This window comes from Lonchura striata, chromosome 3 (genome assembly GCF_050655825.1).
Source record: "Lonchura striata isolate lonStrDom1 chromosome 3, ASM5065582v1, whole genome shotgun sequence".
NCBI lineage: Eukaryota > Metazoa > Chordata > Aves > Passeriformes > Estrildidae > Lonchura > Lonchura striata.
The window spans coordinates 29,324,299-29,346,093 of record NC_140705.1 but is presented as its reverse complement, the minus strand read 5'-3'; the positions used below and the strand labels follow the sequence as shown (position 1 = coordinate 29,346,093).

At 36.8% G+C, this 21,795-nt stretch overlaps 1 protein-coding gene across 11 annotated transcripts in view; it reads right to left on the bottom strand.

Moving 5' to 3' along the window:
- Positions 1–21,795, bottom strand: part of SMAP1 (small ArfGAP 1) — a 91,287-nt gene that overhangs the window by 55,539 nt on the left and 13,953 nt on the right. For 8 of the 11 annotated variants that reach the window (XM_085576393.1, XM_085576394.1, XM_031504418.3 and 5 more), the window contains exons 2-4: positions 8,611–8,744; positions 7,824–7,909; positions 4,788–4,863 (exon numbers count right to left, since the gene is read on the bottom strand). In XM_085576393.1, the coding sequence (XP_085432519.1) occupies positions 4,788–4,863; positions 7,824–7,909; positions 8,611–8,744 (296 nt within the window). The remainder of the gene's footprint in view (positions 1–4,787; positions 4,864–7,823; positions 7,910–8,610; positions 8,745–21,795) is intronic. The other 3 variants (XM_085576398.1, XM_085576399.1, XM_085576400.1) reach the window with 1 other exon arrangement.

The following is a 21,795-nucleotide window of genomic DNA, read 5'->3' as shown; positions in this document are numbered from 1 at the left end:
AATCTCTAAATGTACAGCACATTTTTGCCCGTTGCCTAAGTTCATACTTCTTAAATTATACACAATGTCTTAGGAAAACATGAAAAATGTAGACCCATAATTATTTTCCTTCAGTGAACTTAAGAGTTACATGAAGCTTCTGCTCCATACATAATTCATACCCTTTCTTAAATACAGAAACTTCATTTCCTATTCTCTAAACATTGTCAGGATGTGATAACATATTCTCACTTCATGTAGTGGAATAGATTGTACCAGTTCATAATTTTTGAGACTAAAAGTATTTGAAATCTACTTCAGCTGAATCATCATCCAGCCTGAATAAGGTGATTCCTATATGAATTCTCCTATATACTTATTTTTATTAAAAGCTGTAGAAATTGTTTATGGTGATACCTACATAGCTAAACTTTATCCTCACTCAACACAGTGACCTCACTGCTTTTCCTCATTACTTGTATGGTAAAAGGGCCATTGTATTAGATTAAAAAACCCCAAAAGTTGAAGAAAGATTGTCTTTTTATAGGTTTTATTTTACATTAAAGATGAGATGCTATTTTTTTTTTTTATTGAGAAAGTATGACTGCTTCGAGCTTGATTTCCTGAACCTCTATGCAACTTTAGTAAACTTTTAACTTAGCACCATATAGACAGGGTCAAATTCAATTATTAGGGTTGAGAATCACAAAAAATTCTGTAGTGCAGTCCTGTGTCTCAAGGAGTAATCCCAGCAGTTCTTACTGCATATTCTAGAACATGTTCTAGACAGATTTTACTCTTTCTGGAAGCTTAGTTCACATTTCCTCTTTTATTTATTGATAAATTGTAATCATCTACTTCAAAGTTGAAAGTGTCCTCTATGCCAGTAATTTTTGAAGATCCTTAGTAACTCCACAAAACCTAAAATGAGGATTTGCCACTTCTCTTGGCCACTGCATCTAAGATCATGAACCTCATTAACATCTGTTCCTCCACATAACCAGCTCTGGTAAATATTTGGGACTCAATACCGAGATTGTCAGTCAAGCTGAATACTCTGTTCAGACATTACTTTCATAAAACCCCACGCTCCAGAGCATTTCTCCATGGCTCTTATCTTCCGCACTTACATTTATTGCAACCATTCTGAAAAAGTCCATCAAGTCATTTATTTAAACATAAAAGATCAGATTCTTGGGGAAAGGTATTTGTCTAATTGTAAGCTGTGCTCTTTTAAGAATGTTCCAGGAGACAATAAACTAAAGGAACATAAGCAGTTCAATGAGAGTCCACAGCAAACAGGTTTAACAGGACTCAGATGGTTATAGACCAAACTGTTCTGCATGCTTTACCCTTTAGTTCTAGGATTGCTGTGTACAAAAAAACCCTATAGCAAATATAAAAGGATTTATGGGTGCTTCAAAGTGATGATCAAGTACAATTCTGAAGTGGAACAATATTCCCAGTTTCATGTCTGTACTACCTGAATGATAGATTTATTATCCAAAATCACCTCTTGCGACTTGACCTATGGCAACTGTCTGTTTTTAACTACAGAAGTAATGCAAGCTCCCACTTGCATTTTAGAACCTTTCAAGAATAAATGAAGCCAAAAGCACAGTATATTGCACAGGAAACTGTTCTTGTTACTCTATCTTAGATGCACCATTTACAATTGTTGCACTGCTATATGAAGTTCGATTTACTGAATTCTGTGCTGTACTTTACATCTTTCATAACTTATGTATGCCTAAAAAATGAGAATGAGGTCAGGCAGAAAATTAATTCCAGGACAACAGTATTATGCTGAAGATATTTAAAATACATTTTCTTGCCAACAGCTATTGCTGGTCCTAAGCTGATTTTTCAAAGAACAAACCAGTTCTTTCCAATAAACAATACCACTTCCCATGTGTTATTCACATGACAAACATACATACATTGTTCCAGGGTATTAGCCTCTGAGGTCTTTCTGTAAATTAGCTACAAGCCCACACTGGGTCTAAGCAAGAAAATGAGAGTAACTATTTACTGATAACCCACTTAAAACAGCTGAATAAATTATACCACACATTTAGTCCTGAACAGCAATACAGAACAAGCATCTCACATTTTTCCAAAAAAGATGCATCAGAAAACTGAGATAATATGCATTTTAATAGATTTAAAGGATTTAAAAGATCCAGTTGCTTTCAGTCAGCACTAGATTATTCTAATGTATATTTGATTTCTACTTAAATGCACTATTCTATTTAAAATGTAACTAGCCAATAAAATCACAGATGCCTATTTTGCCCACAGCTTTATCCTTCATCACTGGTAAGTGAACCATGAAAAAAAAATTCATATTTGCATATTTTTAGTCTGCATGCTTGATGGCACTACTGGCCTCTGCACTACCTAACTTTGTTATTATACTGTGCAACTCTAAAAATCAAACTTAGTAATACAACAGTCTTGTCAGAAAATAATATAATTAATATTATTGATCAAATAATACTAGATAATTAATACTATTAATTATATTAATCAATACTATTAATTAGATAATAATATATAATTAATAAGAATAATACAATTTAAAAATTGCAAAAAAAAGGCATTTGTAACTCATTGTAACAAATGAATCCTGACAGTCAAAAACTGAACCTTGATATATACTCCTGGGCTTCAAAACACAGAATACAATCACAAAGATGTAGACAAACTTGAAAAGCTTATGAACTCAGCAAAATCACACTAAGAGAAGTATTCTACTGCATGTTTTAGAATAATCTATTGAAAACAACTTTTATGCTATGGGAAGCCTTTACCACAAGCAACTTGCAACAGTGGATGAAATCTGGAAAAACCCCATTAATTTTCACATGCCACCTCAGTGAAATTATCCCATTAAGGAAAGTGACCCTTAAGCATTGCAACCCTCTTTCTGCACTTCTGTATCACCTGGTTATACCTAGAAAGGATTCACTTTACCAGAAGACAATATATGTATGTACCTCTAACTTTAATTAGTCCTAATCCAAGCTGAAGGCATTTCCGTTTCAAAGGTGATAACAAAAAATGTGCTAAGAAGCTCCTGTGTCCCACCAAGATTACTGATTTTGTTTAAAAATAGGGTACAAGATGGTCTTTGTAAAAGTAAGTAGAACAAAGAAATTTTCCAGAAAAGCAAAAATGCAGCATACCAGACAAGCAGAATGGAGGCTCAACTTCACCTTTTCTTCTTCTTCCTTGTCAGGCCCAGGCCCAGTAGAAAGACAATCGCTGAACACCAGCTGCAGCACTACAGGCACACGTGAGCTGGGCCAGGGCCAGAGCCAGGGAGGATAACCCAGCACAAGAATCAGACAACAGTATGTGCTATGTTAGTCCGGCTCATTCAATATTGTGTACTTCTAGGATCTGCCATAACTGTGACTACAGACTGTCCACCTCAAACCTGATGCCTTGTGGTCTTGAACAAAACACAGGTGACTCTGAATGTGTACAAGTCATCTCTGTTGCTAAAATATTTTATGATCAGATTTTGTTCCCAGAAAGATTATGCCACTTACAATAGTCCATGAAAGAAAAACCCAAGTAGGAAGAAAGTACTCAGCAGTAACACTTATATATCTCTTCAGCTTGTCTGGATGCTATCCTTGCTGCTATGACAGGTGATTCATCTTACTCTGCAATATGATAAAGCTGATTACTCCTTCAAACATATTAAGGCAGGAGTGAACTGCTACATTAGACACCAAGGTTCTGTTTAGAAAGATCTCGAGTGTCTTTAAAACTTTAGGAAGTATAATTTTAAACTCTTCTTCTTACTTTCTATTTTGGAATAAAAGTAAAGAAGGGTAACCAATTCGTAATTCAAACCAAAATAATATCTTATATCTTAAAAGAAACAATTTTCCCCCATGTCAACAGTACTTACTGAAATACTCTTCTGTGCTTCCCAGATTTGCTTTTTTTTTACCCTTCTAAAATGAAACCATCATTCAAAGATCCATTTTCTCAAATGGGAAATGTGGCATAAACTCTCATGCTTTACATCTAATCTTAAATTTGTCCCTGTAAAAGTTCACTGCCTATTAAGGCAGAGTAGTAAAGCTACATGTTAGGCCATACTTAAATAAAGCAGGTACACAGCTGTGTATGTTTAAGCATAAATACAACTATGTAATGGAAAGTGTATGAACTAGATGATGTATCCCAGATATAGATCTATCAGAAAACAAAGAAACAAACCTATGATGACTCAACTTCAGTAAAGGTTCAAATTCTCAGAATTCCTTTGCTGGAGAAGCACTCACCAACTTACTGAACACACAGCTACAGGATTTAACAGCAGGCTCATGGTACTACCTGTGTTTGCTACTACAGTGCACCTCACCACAAGCAACAACCTGGAATTCAGCAGAAGAAGGGCTCAAACCACCGTGGGATTTCCCATCAAGGTTTACAGAGAATGAGGGAAGATCATGTCACCATAAATAGTAATCCTATCTTACCCCTGTAACATGGAAAATGATAAATAGAGAAGACTCAAATTATAATGTTAAAGAAATACCCATGAGTGAAAACCACAATATAAGCTACCTGTTGGATCATAATGCTTTGTTGATGTAAATGTAATAGGCAATGTAGGTAAATCTTACGGAACCTAGTCTTCAAAAGATAGAAAAGAAAGCACTTAACTCTGAGTAAAAAAGGTTTTCAAATATAATAGGCATTTGAACATGCATAATGTTTGCTACATTTCTCTTACACAGCTTTCAAAAAAAAGGTGACAATTCTTGGTTAAAGTGCTTACTTACATTGAAGGCATTAACTGCATTTTTATCATAATACTTCTTCTTTTCATACTTATCCCTGATAAAAAACTCCACCGCTCTGGAAGTAGCTAGTTTAAGGAAAACATGCGTTCGTATAAATAGCAACATCAAACACCCTACACAGAGCAGCTGCTGCTGCAGTACCCAAAGTGAACTTCTTTGTACTACACAAAATTGATCAGTTTAATCTCTGAATAAAACAATATGAGAAAGATAAAGTATAAGTAACTCAGTGTTTCACAGTTAGGACATTTTCACCTGGTATTTATAATCTACATGGCTGTAGGACTGAAAATACTTGAACAGTGGTACTCTTGTATAGTAAATAATTATAGTTTACCATCTTAACTTGGGAAAAAATACTTTCTCTTCATTAAAGAGGTGAAATGTATGTACCTGTTCTCTGATTTACATGTTATATAATTTATCAAAAGCTGATCATAAAAACTTCTCTGAGATCACTACGTCCTCCATGAGAGTCTCCTGTTAAAATAAACATCCCTGTGGAAGGGGAAAAAAGCCAAAACAGCTAGTGATAAAACGATATTGAAGCCAAGATGGAAATAGCAGCAAGCATATTGTTGTAGAAAACCAGAACTGACAACTCAGTAGCTCAAATGCAAAATGCTTAAATGCAACTCAGTAGCTCAGCCAGTTGTTTTCCTCAATTATTCTCTCAGCTTTATAAAGCAGCTCATCCAAAGCAGTGTGAATACTTTACATTTAGTAAAGCTGACTCTCTAGGATCTGAAAAATAAATTTTAACTACTTTATCCAGCAATATGATCATCCTTTCAAAAACTGATATTGCAACTGTGGAAGTTCAGACTCATTGCCTCAAACTTCCAAAGCACTTTTCCTCAATCAATGGAAAGATAATCTTAGGACATAGTATGTGGAGCTAAGGGTAACACTGAATTCAGAGCACTCAGTCCCTTCATTCTGTGCATCAAATTATATTGTCAAAAATCATAGCTTCAAACTGTATGCAAATGTCACCTGAAGACATTTTCATAAAAGTTACGAAAATCAAAACACTGCTTTCTACCTCTTTCCAAATATATATAAATTGCAAAGGTCATCCTGAGCATTTTGAAGGTACAACTGTCTTAGTACTAATAGTGTGGAAAAATTATTTACATTTTTCAACAGGAAACTAAAGCTGTCATACAAAAAAAAAAAAAATCATAACGATCCCAAAAGTTAGTTTCTACACTACAGCATCCCTGCCAAGTACCAGAGAAGGAAAAAAAAATGCTTAGAAAGGTCACTCTTGTGATTAAGAAGCAGAAATGAGGAGGGATCTTTAGCAGGAGATTTTGGGCAGATCCCACAAACACGTTCCTCCTGTGTCTCCACTTTACTACCTTAAAATTAGATGTATATTATAGTGCTACAAGAAGTTAAACACTAATACATGAACATACACAAAATTGATTATCACATGCAAAATATTTTCAATGTTTATCCAAAAGAATGTTCAGAATATAAGAATATTCACAAGCAGAACACTTATGACACATACTAAGCATCAGTACTATTTTGTAGTGATACAATGGGCAGATAAAAAAGGCAAAAAACATCCATAACACAACAGCTTGTCATGAATGCCAAGTAGGTCAGTAGCTGCCAAAGTTGTGAGAAAACTGAGAAATAAGTCAGAAATTGTTGCAATTACCTCTCATGGCAGTACAGTGTTAATAAAGAAAACATAGGCAATGAAGTTGTGGACTAAGTCCACCAGCTAGTCCACAACTATTCAAAAGGGTGTGTAATTAATTAATTAATTAATTATTACAGTGTGGAAAAAAAAGTATTATTTTGAAAGTCTAAAAATTAGACTTTTGTTCTGATCTGAAAAGAAAAGCTTAAAGCATTATTACTTCTCCTGCAGTAGCACCAGTGAATTTAAGTTAGCTTCAGCAAAAAAAAAAAACAAAATCCTCAAGATCCATTTTTGAATAGTTTTAGTCAAAATATTTCAATCATATGGCTAAAATAAAGTTACAGAATATTACAGCTGAAATAGTATGGTGATATGTGATTCTTTTCTTATGAGGATGTATGTTTAATGCAAAAGCTACTAGAATATTAAAAAAGTATCTGTTTTGCTCAAGTGCATTTTTAAATGAGGAGTCTAACTCTTCCCAGAAAAGAAAATTTTCTCTCATAACATATTGAGTGTAGTATCTAATAATCAGAAGAACCAGAATCATCTTTGTATACAGAAAATTTAGATCAAATTACAACTAAGTCTGTTTATCAGCTTCTGTAGCTGGGGAAAGACAGCTCACTTAAGAGTAGATGTTTAGGATCTCATTATAATTAAAGAGTTAAAATAATTCAGGTGAAGTAAATCCTACCTATGGAGTAACTTCACTAAATCAAGAAAAAAATTCCAGATCTAAATTAATGCCATTATATATATATATTATCCTAGTGATTCAGTAAAGGTATTTTGTAAGTTATTTATTGTCAGCAGACAGTTTTTCTTGCAATCCATTCTGTCCAGGTACACACTGATAACCACACATAAACACAACTGGCAGCCCTCAGAGAGCTTGGGTTTATTTATGTATTCCCATGCTAGTCACCCAGAGAAAGAAATCCATGCTTCACTGGAGTAAGATGCAATGGCTTATTTTAGTGTAGCATTCAGCTCATTATTTCCTGATCAAATGCTTCTAAATTTCAGATGGCAGTTACTCAAGACAAAGAAAATATTCAAGAGCTCTCCAATACCACTCTAACTTCCTACATACAGGAAATTTATGAAGTCACCTCTTCTGAAAGCAAAAATAAATGGTGCTTGCCAAATCTCATTATGAAGTAGATTTGCTATGACTGAAGTGATTTAAATCTTTTCTGAACTGTTCTCAACTTTCACTGTCATTTCTTATACAACGTCAATGAAATAAATAACATAAGCTGACAAATGTAGCAGTTCCTTGAAACACTCATAACATCTCAATTTTATTAGAAGTAATTTCAATGCGAAAGCCAAAACAAAAAGGATACTGATCTGTTTGAGGTCTTCGGAAGTTCTCTGGCAGATTAGCTTCATACAGTAGTCTTGCTTTAGTATTTCCCATTTCCTGCATGCACTGGGGAAAAGTGGTAGAAAACAGTTCATGGCCATCGATAGTTTAAACTCTGAAACAGCGAGAATGCTACTGTGGAGTGTTTAAATGACATTACAGGTTTCTAACTTGGAGACCTCCCTGTAACCATAGGTCTTGGAAGATATGACCATGGCACAGGAGGGCTGCCTGCCCAGACTTGATGGACAAAGCTAGCAACATGGATCCTGTCTGCAGTGTAAACTAACCCATCCAGGGAAAGACAAGCTTTGATCTCTCAGGATGGCTCTTCAGACCAGGAAGACAACGAGTAATAAAATTTGCCTGATGGCAGGAACAGGCTTCAGACTGGAGCATACCTGGAAGAGTCAGTGCTTGATACACCAAAAGAAACAGGCATCATGCAGATATGCGAGTGCTGATGTCCTGTCCCTTACTAAAAAGGCTTACAACACTTTTTCTACATATACAACCAAGAAGTAGTTTTCAAAGTCCCTGGGGTAAGGTAGATTATCTCTAAAATGATACAGAAATGAGAGGTAAATCAACTTCTGAAGAGAGTTTTATGAACTTAGGCTCACTACAGTAAAAGTATGATACATGCAAAAGCTAATGGGATCATAAAACATGTAATCCGGGCATCATGATAAATGCAAATACTTTTAGAATTTGAAAGGACTCCTAACATCCCTTTCAAAACAGAAACATATTTGAAGATACTTTACCTGTATTTGCTCTGGCGTCCATTGATCCAAGTTGACAGACTTGACCCTTGATATATGAACCCCAAGATTTCGATGTATTCCAGCACATCTGATGCAGATAAAAACACCAGTGTTCCAAGAAGCCCATCTTGGTCCTAAAAGGAATGGGGAAATAAATAAATTATTTTCCAAATTCCACATACAGAGGATTTTGTCTGGCATAATTCTATACTGATAACATGAACGAACAGGCTTGAATAAAGGCTTACCTCTGACTCTCCAAAATATCTATCACTTTTAACAATTTCCAGTGTTAACAAGTTTATTCACAGATTTCTACTTCTAAATAATGTCACAAAACATTAACTAGTCAGATTTACCTAGAAAGTTGTATGTTGTGCCCACCTCCAAAACAATACAACAAACAAACTCTCTAAAGTTGGCTTACTAGCAGTAAGATTTTTGCTGGCATCTTGAATAATCTTCATGTCTATGCCTCAGATGAAGCATCAACAGAAAGCAATAGAAGTTGTTCCATTTAAAAGCTTAATTTCATGTAAAGTGTAGATGCATGTGTTAACTGCACGGCAATCTTATATTAACACAACAAATACCTCATATAGCACAGGCTCTCCAACAGTAGCATGCTTAGGAAATCATTATACAGAGATCTGCAAAACCAACTGATAAGAATATCCATTTAAGAATGGTGGAAAACTGAGTGTGTTCAGTATCTTTGATTTCTAAACTACCATTTACAGCCAAATGGATTTTCTAACAGAATCAGGCTGATTTACTAACCACCATTGTTTTTCTCAATTGTGCTGGCATGTTGAGATAGTTGAAGTATGCTAGCCTGAATTATCACGGTAAAACTAAGGATTTCTCACTTGAAACTACTATTCATTCTCTAATTAAACCCATTTATATAATTTTATTCCAGATCTGTACATCACCACTGTTAAAAATACTACTTTGAAGTCCATCTAGTTCTGAGCTCAAAGGAATTAAAAGATTAAATGATTACCATCAAAAGCAAGAAGGCATATTGAAGAGTTGGAAAACATTTCACAAAGTTATTTTCTGCTTTTGTACGACAGATGTACCCCTAGACCACTCCTGCAACTGCAGCCATTTGCATTTTAATATCAATGTATTGTATGAACACTTTCCTGGGACATACAGGAAGCTTTATGCTTCCCTCTCCTGATCTTTTGCTTAGGACTTTGTTGGTTTGACCTGGCAAACACCCACAGAGCTGCTCACTCATTCTCCTCTCCTACAGGAGAGGGAGAAAAGAGTAGGAAGGTGAGAAGACTCACAGATGGAGATAACAGTTTTATTAGTAAAGCAAACACTGCAGACAAAGGGGGGAAAGAAAGAAAGGATTTTTTCATTACTTCCCATGGCCAGGCAGCTGTCCAGCCACTTCCTAAAAAGCTGTGCTTCAGCACCCACGCTTGTTTTGGAAACCACTACAACCAACATTGTCCTTTCTACCTTTCCTTAAGCACTTTATCACATGGCATAGAGTGGTCAATTTGAGTCAGCCGACATCTCAGCTGTGCTTCCCACTCACCCACCACTCAGCCTTTAAACTCTGGGGAACAGGACAAGAAAAGAAAAGTTCTGATAGTGTTTAAGCACTGTTCAAACAATAGCCAAAACAAGGAAGCAGGAGAAATCCTTTCAGTTAGACTCCATTCTTTAGAATTGGTATTTGAAAATCCCAAGACACATTCACAGACACAGATTCCCTCATTTGCTGCAAGAAGCATTACTCTTACTAGTGGAAACACCAGCAATATTTTGCGTAATCACCTTGCTTTTAATTTATCTTGCTCAATATCTCAAAAAGTCAGAACACTTGATGTCCACTGTTTGACCTTTAAGACCATAATCATTGTAATGACTGGCAGCCTTCAAAGTAAGTGCTACTATCATAAAATTGGATTTCAAGGGTCAAAAGATCTAGGAATTACTGACCAAAACTAACACATCTTTTCCCATATGGCAATTTACATTACAACTACTATTAGTCAGGTAAGAATGGTGAGACTGTTTGCAATGTGTCTTAAATACTTCAACAACCAGCAACCTATTGATCTGCCTTTTTATTTGCCCCTATAAAACACTACAGACACAAAATACTCACACTTGGTATATTTGTATTACAAGAAGGCCTCACTTAAAATTTATACCACTTTTAGTTTTAGTGCTGCAGGACAGAGTTTTGCAGGTCATTTGCCTCAACCTATTAATCAAGTTTCAGCTAAAATAGTGCACCAGAAGAAACTTAATAAAAAAACCCTTCATAGCCACTCCACTAAGGTAGATCAAGTACTTCAGTTTATGCAAAACATTAATCTAGCCATGACAGTTTAGAAACAGATAAGATAAAGTCTTGTGTACCCAACAGCTTCTCCAGTTTTCCCCTTGAAGTATAACCCATGTGCCTTCTAAATACTGGAGCCAGTTTGATCAGGTTACTAGGGACAGAAGGAGTTTAACTATAGTACCTGTATGCTGCCCAAGTTTTTATCTCTATAGGGTGTTTACACAACCACTATGAACCTTTTACCATGAATGAGTTTGTACAACTACACATACCATGACTTTCCTATTCTCTAGGTACTGCCTCGGCTAGGAGATCCCAGACAGGCAAATTCTACATTAATGAGAAGACCGGAAGGAGGACTTGACATAACTGAAGTCTACATAAATTGAGAGATTATTAATTGTAGTTAAAATATTACACTGAATTACACTGAATACATATTGAAACTTTATTAACAAAAAGTACAACAGCTTTTGAAGTAGAGGGCTTTCTCCTGGAAAACAGTAGTTTTGTATTTTCCCGAAAGCTTGAATTTCATTAATTACTACTTATTATGAAATTAAATTTGGAAATCAAATTTATTTAAGCAACGAAGGAAAAAATTAAACAGTAGAATAACAGGCAAATCTGAGGCCAGACAAAAATATTCATGTGTAACCTCTAAATTTAATTCCAAGTACTGACAATATGCAATATTAAACACTTTAAATGAAAAAATGTTTTCATTAATCCAAATCAATCATAGCCACAGTTAAGCACTGGGCAAGAGAAGTCAGAAAATATTTTCTGTATGTTCATCATATCAACTATGCCTGACTTAACCAAACAGTCAACTAAAGCCTAGGCTGCAAACTTTTCTGTGTGAAAAATGTTTAACAGTAATTTGGAGTGATTCAATAAACAATTTACAGTTTTGTCAATTCTGTATGAAGTCAGGATCCTTATTTCTGAACTCAGGAAATATTTTGCACTAATAGAATTATTTACAACTCTCTTTTTGTTGGGTCCTTAAAGATACATCTGGTTTCCTTTAAAAAAATTTCAAGAGTAACCTGGTTTAACTGCTGCATGTGTTTTTGCTAGCCAATTAAGAAGACAGATATTTAGCTTCAGAAATGAAGACTGAACATCAAGAATATTGGTGACTGCTATTTTATACTATTTAAAACACCTTTACATATCATTAGTAACTCTATCTTACCTACCAAAAACTGCACTACACACTGCAACTTGAGTCACCCAAAAATAACATTAAATACTTGTCATGTTTGATATAAGTTTTTATAGAATTGTAATTTTGTTTTTCTGAAAGTCATTTGGATTTCTACTAAAAGTGTCAACGTGCACTAGAGCAGCTTGCTGCACCACTCCAATATAAAAATACACTTAAAATTATTTCTTTAGTCATCCAAGATATAGACAACTGCTTGAAAATATTTTCAGTCTCTTTCACCCTTTACTAAAGTTAATTTAGGAAAAAGGCCATAGGACTGAAAATGACCAATATTTATACTAGACTATATACTAGAATACTGTGAAGTCCCTGGAACACTGCCCAGCTGAACAAAGGAATAACTTTCAGCAACCCAAAGACAGATTGCTGCTTCCAAGAGAAGAATCTTTTTTTTTTTCTTAATGCTACACTTTCTTTTCCATATTTCTATACATCATCTATTGGTTACACTTAAATTCCTATTTCAGTTCTTAGCTGGTGGCTGTGAAGGTGTGTGCTGTCTTCCAGAGAAATCATGACAGGATTCTGAATGCATTAGGTCATACGCAATTTAAAGAATCCTTAAAATAATGAGGTTATTTTTTAGGTGCACAAGGTTTATTGTGTGTATTTAGTCTTACTGACAACTGCAATTCAGTTGCTTTCATAAAAAGGAGTGATGAATTTTGACTGGAAATTTAAACACAGCACAAGTGCAAGTTTCTTGCAAGAGCTAAACAGAAAGGTGGATTTGAGCCATCATATAGCTTCACAAAAATTAATTTGGAGTCTTGGCTATTACATATTAAATGAAAAACACCAAGCAACATTTCCCAGTATTGGGCTTGGCTGGGATGGAGTAAACTTGCTGCATTGCAGCTCCTATGGAGATATGTTTTGGATTTGTGACTAAAACAGTGTTGGTAACAGTAATGCTTTGGCTATAGCTGGACAGTGCTTGCACAGTCAAGGATTGCTTTTCTATCCCTATGCAGCAGGCAGGGAGTGGGCAAGAGGCCAGGAGGGGAGAATCAGGGACATGAGACCCCAAATGACCAAAGGAACATTGCAAATTAGAATTCAATCAGGTGCATAGAAACAACACCAACTGTGACATATTTAAGGTATTTAAGGAGTCCTTTATTAGAGACCATCTGGGCTCTAGGAATGAAATAAGTATGTAGCTACCAAGAAACAATGTTGCCTGTTATATCCAAGTTTTCAGTGGTTTTAGATAACTCATGTATTTAAGAAAAATCCTGGAGAGTTTATTTCTAGTTACAGTAGACTTCATGCCAGTATAGTTATTGTGTAGAACCAACATTCTCCCTACTCACAAAAATATCTACAGATATTAAAAAACTGTGAACATTTCAAAAACCAACTTCAGCTGTTTAAAACTTAAGCAATAAAGATCCTGAAAGCAATTTACATAATTTCAGCTAAAATTCCTCAGATAAGTTGACTGCAAGCCAATTTTTAAATTTCTGAAAAATTTATCCAAGCTCACATGCCATTCTTTCATTCTAAAGTGCACATCAAAGTGTGAATTTTGTGAAAAAGGCATCGTTTTTACATATTCTCTGGTGAGGAGAAAGCTTTTCTCTCAAAACATTTCCAAATCTTTCCCACTTTTCCCTCACACTTTCCCTTTTCTCAGGATACATTTTTTCTTGACAGATTTCTCCTTCATATTATTTAAACTGGACTCATACCTCACACATGCTTAATGTTTGTGCACATACTCCCAAATACCACTTTCTTCTCTGTCCCCATTAAATCACTCAGTAGGGACCATGTGTTCCTGCTCCACTATTTTAGAAATAAGCTGATTGAAGAAGCCACAATAAAAATTCATACATTGCTGACTCTCCTAATGCACTTCTACATGATACAACCATCTATTTGTGAGTACAGCTGACATACATCTTTGGGTGAGCATAATGATGGGAATTGTAATGCTGAAGCTGGTATAGTGCATTGTCAAAGGAAATAAAACACAAAGTACATCAGCGTTTGTATGTCCAAGATTTAAGTTTTACTCCAACTGCTCAAGCTGTATTTTGTACATCTTATGCGTAGTACTGCATCAGGTAGAAAACAAGGCTTATAAAGTACACTTCATTTAAAATGCTGAGGAAAAAGTACTTTTCTCATCATTACAAAAAATGTGAAAGCCTCATATACTAACTGTATATGAATCCAAGCAGTCAATACAGCTTGAAGCATTGCTTCAGCTCTCCATTTGATTAGTTAAAAAATATTTTAACTCTTTTAAACATCTCAGCCAGCACTCCATCCTCTACTCAGCTTCCAGCTGCAGTTAGAAATTAGCAAGAAATATTATATACTATCAGGCAAGACTGGGCCAGAGTAGGAGAACCTGTCACACAAACGTGCTAGGGAAAAAAAAAAAAAAATAGGAAATACAAAAAAGCAAGCAGTGGAGACCAGAACGAACTAAAAAGAGACAAAAGAAAATGAAAAGTATTTGAACATGACATAACTGGGAGACATCCACAAAAGAAAAGAATAAGGTAACTGCAGATTTGACTACGAAGTCGAATGATGATGGTTGCTTCCTTTATAACAGCAATTCAGAGTTTCCTTGCCTCCATCAGTCCCACACCCTCTGTTCAGCTTTCTGTAACTGCAGTTAATACTGAAACACTCCTTTTGCTCAATACAGGTACCAACCCCTCTCATGAACCATCTTAAGTTATAGTGAGAATACAGAGGTCTAAATTGGGGTAAAAATAGCAAGCATGAAGCCTTTCAATTTTACATGTGCCACCAAAGGAAAGGACAACCATTTTACATCTTAGCAAACAATTCTGCATCCTTTACAATATGTGCATAAAACCAACTTGCCAGGAAACTAATACGTTTTGAGACAAAGTTTTAAATGAAAAAATCTTCTCAAAAATAGCTTTAAATATGGTCTGTATGATAGAGGCACATAAACAGAGTTAGTTTTCACTTTACATTCTTGCAGTTACCAGTTAGAAATTCTGCAAGAAAGGAAGCCAAGCATTACACATAACAGAGTACTAACTTTGCATCTCTAATATTGTCTGTAGCGAACTTATCTTGAGCCAACATCTTTAAAGACTTCTGACAGATTACAATTCCTTTTTTCTCTCAACAGCACCCTGCCTGTTCTTCACCCATAAGTGCAGTGAAGGTACTTTAACTCTCATTTGTTTCCCCAAATCCTGCTGCTGTTTGACAGATTTGATTTCCCAAAGAACTGGCTCCATCTTGTGGAACAGAGAATTAACTACAAGAAAATCTACACACCTGACTCATCCCTAAAACTATCACTTTTGGCCAAAGAAAGCCTTGGCTGTTCCATCAATCCAAGCGTACCTATGCAATGCTCTCTCTCTTTGCATTTCCCCAGCACCCAATTCATAGTGCTCAAGTGTTCTGCTACTTGAGATTTCAACCAAGTTAGGAAAGAATATATCTGTAAAATACAAATAAAGATTGTGAACAGGAGACAAGCACCCTTTCATAGCAGGTAGAAAGAAAAGAATGAAAACAAGTAAGCAGCAGTTGTATTTTATGCAATTCAATACAAGAAGATCAGAATTAACACAAAACAGTCCCTTCTCCAGTGGCAACTCAGGGGAGAATAAAAGAACAAGGCAGAACTTACAGAGATTCCTCCAAATTTCTCTGCTTAAAATATAACACATTAGAGACAGTGATTAAATCAAAATAATACCAAACTGCTCCAAACAAATAATTTACTATCATGCTTTTGCAGTCTAATCCTCCTGATTCAAAGACCATCTCTTACTAATTTCATTGGCAGTTGCCAAGTTTTTCATACAAAAGGTAGATCCATGTCCTACACTTCTGATCCACAGACTCCTGGGCTCGATGGGGTGGGGGGTTTGAAACAAATCCTGCAAGAAAACAACACCCACTCACCCCCAAGACAAAAACCTTAATTGCAATGCTAATGTCCACTGAAACAGACTTCGTGAATTAAGCAAACCTTTGAAAGTATAAAAGATCTTGAAGCAAAGGAAATCATGCAAGAACCACAGTACAAAAATCTTTATTCTACAAAATGTTCTTCAAGGCCCTTGAACCTTAATTCTTTTGAGACTACTGATAAAGAACTATTTACTCGTCACTTGATCCACTGAATTTAGTTTCTGATTAAACAGAACAAATAGCCTGAAGCATTTTTTCATGTCACATCTACTCCAACATTAAGCATAACTTCCTTTACAGAAGAGGCTTCCTTGCTTTATTTCCATACCTACGAATGGGAAAACTACACAAGCTCAGTCTTTATGTGCTTTTAAGGTGACAAAGTATGCAGTAAAATACTTTTTTATATAAACAAAGGCAGCAAAGGGCATAAATGGTAGTTGTTAGCAGTGTCTGACAGCTGGCTTAGTAAGTTTGTGTTCAGAGTCAAGACCAGAATTTGAGAACTTAAAATTTACCACATTTAGAAAAGTGTGACAGGAGCTCAAACAAGAACTGTTTGTAACAGGCTGTTTTCATATTTTTAAATAAAGTCAAACTCAACAGCATGAAATTGCTCTGAAGGCAGACAACTCAAGTACACTGTTCCAGAGCCCAGCTTAATAGCAGCTAGATTCATGTGGTTCAAGATATACTGCAGGAACAGCGGGAAGACAAACCTTAGAAGCATTGCTTAGCTATTTTTAGACAGTGTCTCATAGGTGGTAAAGTGTTTCATGGAAAGAATTCCTCCAAGTTTGTGTTTTGGTTTGAATAACCATTTTTCATGAAAGCCATCAAAAAAATCCATTAAGTGCAGATCTATTTATAACTCCAAATAGGGTCTGTAGAAGTATTGTGAATGAAACTCTTCCCCTGCACAACTCTGTCCCGCCTCTATTAGTCAGAGAGCAAAATACGTATCGGTTTCAATTATTCCTTCAGCTCACTTGCTTCTGTAGCATCAAAAATTGCTAAAAGCATTTCAAAGAAATTTCAAGGGTTGTATCAAACCTCACCTAGAAAAGAAGCACAGTGACATGAATGTTCCTTCAATTCTATGTTTAAGCCACAAAATCAAGTGGCTGGCTTCATAACAACTTGAATTCTGGAATGTATCCAAGTAATTTCAAACAGCAAAAGCTTTATACAGAAAACTGTGTAGAATATGAAAGTGAAGTTTGTAAATCAGAGGACCAGTTTGTTACATTAGCTATCAGAAATACACAGGTAATGTCAGTTTATTCTTGAAATGAACAGGTCTTTTTCTTGTCTAACAGCCATTTGGCACAAGCAGTTTAGTAAGATAACAAAGCAAAAGAATTATTAACAAATTCCTTTTCCAAAATAAAGTCATTCTATCAAATATTAGGTGATTATAGGACATAAAAGCTAAGTTGTGAAATAAAATACAATATTCAGAGTTTACCATAAAGTTATATACACAGTTGATCCCTCCTCATGTAAAGTACAAGAAAAAGGAGATTATGATGGGTTTTTCTGAATTGTTCCCCAAAGACCTCCTATTTATTTTAGAAATCAGATGGCAAGATTTAAAAAGAACACCTACCTAATTAAAACACTTATTTTTAATGAAAATATCAGTTTAACTCAGTGGTTTGCAATGAAACTTCCTTTAAAACTGTCTCCCAGAGTTTGCATTCCTGACTTGGAAGTACTTCACACCTCAGATTTCACCCATCCTCACACTACCCAGCTAAGTATAATCATAAGCAACTTCTGAACATTCAAGAGAGAAGTTCCTGACTCTTGGCTGGCAACCACGCCTGGACAGCCTGAGCACATGTCAGTGACTGTGCAGGGAGAACACATGCACAGGACACAGCCACTGCACTCCTACCAGCCTTGTGGGTGCTACAGCACCCTTTGGAAAGTAAAGTCAGTGCCCCAAGTATCAGAGATGACAGGGGTGCCAACCCTCGTCCATTCAATAACCTAAGAGCTTCAAAATAAAAATTTCAATTTGGCAGTCCAATTTTATCCTGCCTGCTCACTTGTGAAGAAAAATACTGCTTGTGTCAGAGTTCAGCCTGCAAGAATAAGGTGTGCAAGCTGTCATTTCCTGTTAGCAGCATTTGGTACGTTCTAAAAAAGACAAGGTTATGTAGCATATTACAGTATTAGTAGGAAGCTTCTGGAGCAGGTCTTGACTGCAATTTTTCCCTTGTCAGCAAGGGACTGCTAAAGCACTGTTTTAAGTTTACAATTTATATTCCTTCTATGTGCAGAAATAAAAGGAAAATGGGTAACAGCAAACTCTTACAAAATGTTTTCATAAGCTGATAGCTAAGCATTAAGTAAAAGCATCACTGAAAAGAAAAAGAAATTTATACATCTACATTACTGTTAGGATGTATCAACCTCTCTGCATACCCAGGCAAAGGATAAAGATTATATAAGCCCCTGCCTCAAAAAAAACCCCTTCAGTCAGTAATTGAAGTTCTTCCTTTAACTATGACAAAACCCCCAGAGATAAGATTTGTCTGCCGGACAGGCTTATAATGGAGCCTGGTTGCCATAAACAAAAAAGAACCTTTCTCTACCAGAGACATTATCTAGCAATTGCATTAATTATCTTTCCTTTACCTTCTTTCCTCAAATATAACTGAAGAGATCCTAAGGAAACACTCCACAAACTGTACAAGCTCTGTGCAGTCCTCAGTGACTCCAGAAATGTGCTTTCTTATACATAACAAAGAAGGTAAATGTACCCCCTTAATTCCTCCAAGAAGAACCTAATTCGTAAATAGATGCAGAGAAATCAGAGACTGAAGTTTCTTTAGCCAAGAGCCATAGAATCAGAGACTTTAAGGCTGGAAAAGACATCTTAAAGGTCCACCATTAACCAAGCATGGCCAAGTACCACATCTGCCTGTTCTTTAATACTTCCAGGGATAAAGATTCAGCACTTCAGGCAGGGGAGCTGGGCAGCCTGTTCCAGTGCCTGACCAACTTTTCAGATAAGAAATCTTCCCCAATATCTAATCTATGCCTTCCCTGGCACAATTTGAGGCGCCTTCCTCCTGTCCTGTCACTGGCTGCCTGGGAGAAAGGACCAACCTTCACCTGGCTACCTCCTTTCAGAGAATTGCAGAGAATGATTAGGGCTTCCCCTGAGCCTCCTCCTCACCACCCTAAACAACCACAGCTCCCTCAGTTGCTCCTCACAGGACTTGCATTCCAGACCCTTCACCAGCTCTGCTGCTCTTCTCTAGACTCACTGCACCACCTCAGTGTCCTGTGTCCAGAACTGCACACAGGGCTTGTGGTGCAGCCCCACCACTGCCAAGCCAGGAGGGACAATCACTGCCTTGGTCCTGCTGGCCACACTATTGCTGATACAGGCCAGGATGCCATTAGCCTTCTTGGACACTGGGGCACACCCTGGCTCACATTCAGCTGCTGTCAAACCAGCACCTTCAGGTCCTCTTGAATCAGGCAATTTCCCAACCACTCTACCCCAGCCTGTAGGACTGCAGGGCATTGTTGACCCAAGGGCAGGACCCAGCTTTTGGCCTTGTTGAACCTTATACAACTGATCTCAGTGGATAGAACACCATGTTGAGATCCCTCTGTGGAGCCTTCCTGCCTCCTTCCAGCACATCAACAGCCCCACCCAACTTGGTATCATCTGTAAACTGACTGAGGGTACACTCAAGCCACTCATCCAGATCCCTGATGGAGGTATTAAACTGGACTGGACCAAAGACTAAACCCCAAGGAATCCCTCAAGTGGCCAGATGAATGTGACTCTATTCACCACTCTCTGAGCCTGGCCATCCAGTCAGTTTATATTGAGCAAAAAGTACACCTGTTTAAGCAGCCACAAGCAGGCAAAGTGCCAAAGTTCAGGTTCATGACAGTAGAAATACACTGAAAACGTATATGATGAGCAGCCAGATTGTTTCTTGTACCAATCCCCTCCGCTCTTATTCATTTGTCTGGGGATGGAGTTTATTTTCTTCATAGAAACCCCTACGGTGGTGTGTTCTGTATCTGACCAAAACAGTGTCAATAAGGCACCAATGATTTAGCTATTGCTGAGCAGTGCTTACATAACATTGAAGCCTTTTCTGCTCTTCAAACTGTCCAGCCAGTAAGGAGACTGGAGGTGGGCAAGAGGCCAGAAGGGGACACAGACGAGACATCTGACCCCATCTGACCAAAGGGGCATTACAAACAACACTGTGTTCAGCAATAAAAGCCGGAGTAAGAAGGAAAAAGGAGAGACATTTGGAGTAAGTAGCTACATAACTGCTACATGTGACGGAACCCTGCTTTCCTGGAGAAGGCTGAACACCCACCTGCTGATGCTAAATAGTGAATTAATTCCTTATTTTGCTTTTCTTCTGGGCACAGCTTTTGCTTTACCTGTCTTTATGTCAACCCATGAGTTTTCTCACTCTTGCTCTTCTGAATCCCTCTGCCATCCCACTGACATCCGCATTCACTGCAGACATGAATCTACATTCCTCCTCTACATACTGTCTCACTTCCTCTTCAGGTTATGTAGATTAGATCAAGTAGATTTTTAGGCTGCACCATTCAGCTGTCTTACCTACAGAGAGCTTATTGACCCACCCTCAAACACTAATATACCACAGTTCTCAGGAACAGGAACAGTCTACCTCACAAATGGTCTGACCCCCGAGTTTACTGTAATGATATTATCAGTCTTCAGAGCAGAACTTTCAGTGGAGCTCAGGGTACTAATTTAAGAGAAGACCAGGGGAAAAGAATAGGCTGAAGAGGACAGGCAAAATCACACCTTTTCTCCACTTGAAGGTCCAGTGTCACAGACACAAACCCTTCCTACAAATGCCCAGGACCTGCATGTCAGGGTAGCTACAACCCAATCCTACATTCTGCCCAAGTCTCAGCAAATGGATCACACCTTGGGTGCTTCAATACCTCTCCTGAATTTAGGTTTAAGCCAATGCACACAACAGAAGGCATCTATGCTCTGTGAGATCTATCTTTTAAAGAGCAGCTCTTAACTTCTGTATTTCCTCAGTCAGTGAACAAAAGACTATAATCTGTAGTGGACTATAATGGACTTCCTGAGGTCACTTAGATTAACTTGATGTTTCAATCAGATCTAATTAGATCATGCTGCTTAGGGCTTTGTTCAGTTGTTTTGAACAACTCTAAGGTATGTTTCACCAACTCCTTGAGGAAAAGCTCAGTCCACTGATTGAAAATTTGTTAAACCACAAAGTAGTTTATTTATATCCAATTCAAATGCATCATGCCACACATTCAAGGCTTAAATGTGCTTTGCATTTTTCTAAAGGCATCTTCTTGCTTCCTACAACTATGTTAGTCTCCTGCATGATGATTCTAAATTAAATATAATTCAAACTAACACAGTTAAACATTCCGGCATGACAGAAGCATTAATACTCAGACATCATTATATCAGTTACATGTGACTGAGAAAGGAAAGAACAAATTTACTTTTAAGTAGTGTTCTTCATAGCCGATTTAACTAGATTCACATTTCAGAAAAGGGAGAGAAAGTTGGGAGGGTTTCTCGTGCAAGTTGTTTTTCCAAAGTGGTCTTCTGTACTTTGTGTAGAAAATAAGCTGTAGCTGTACAGTATTTTTCCTCAAAATAGCATTTTCTTCAGGTGCCAGAAAAGAAATA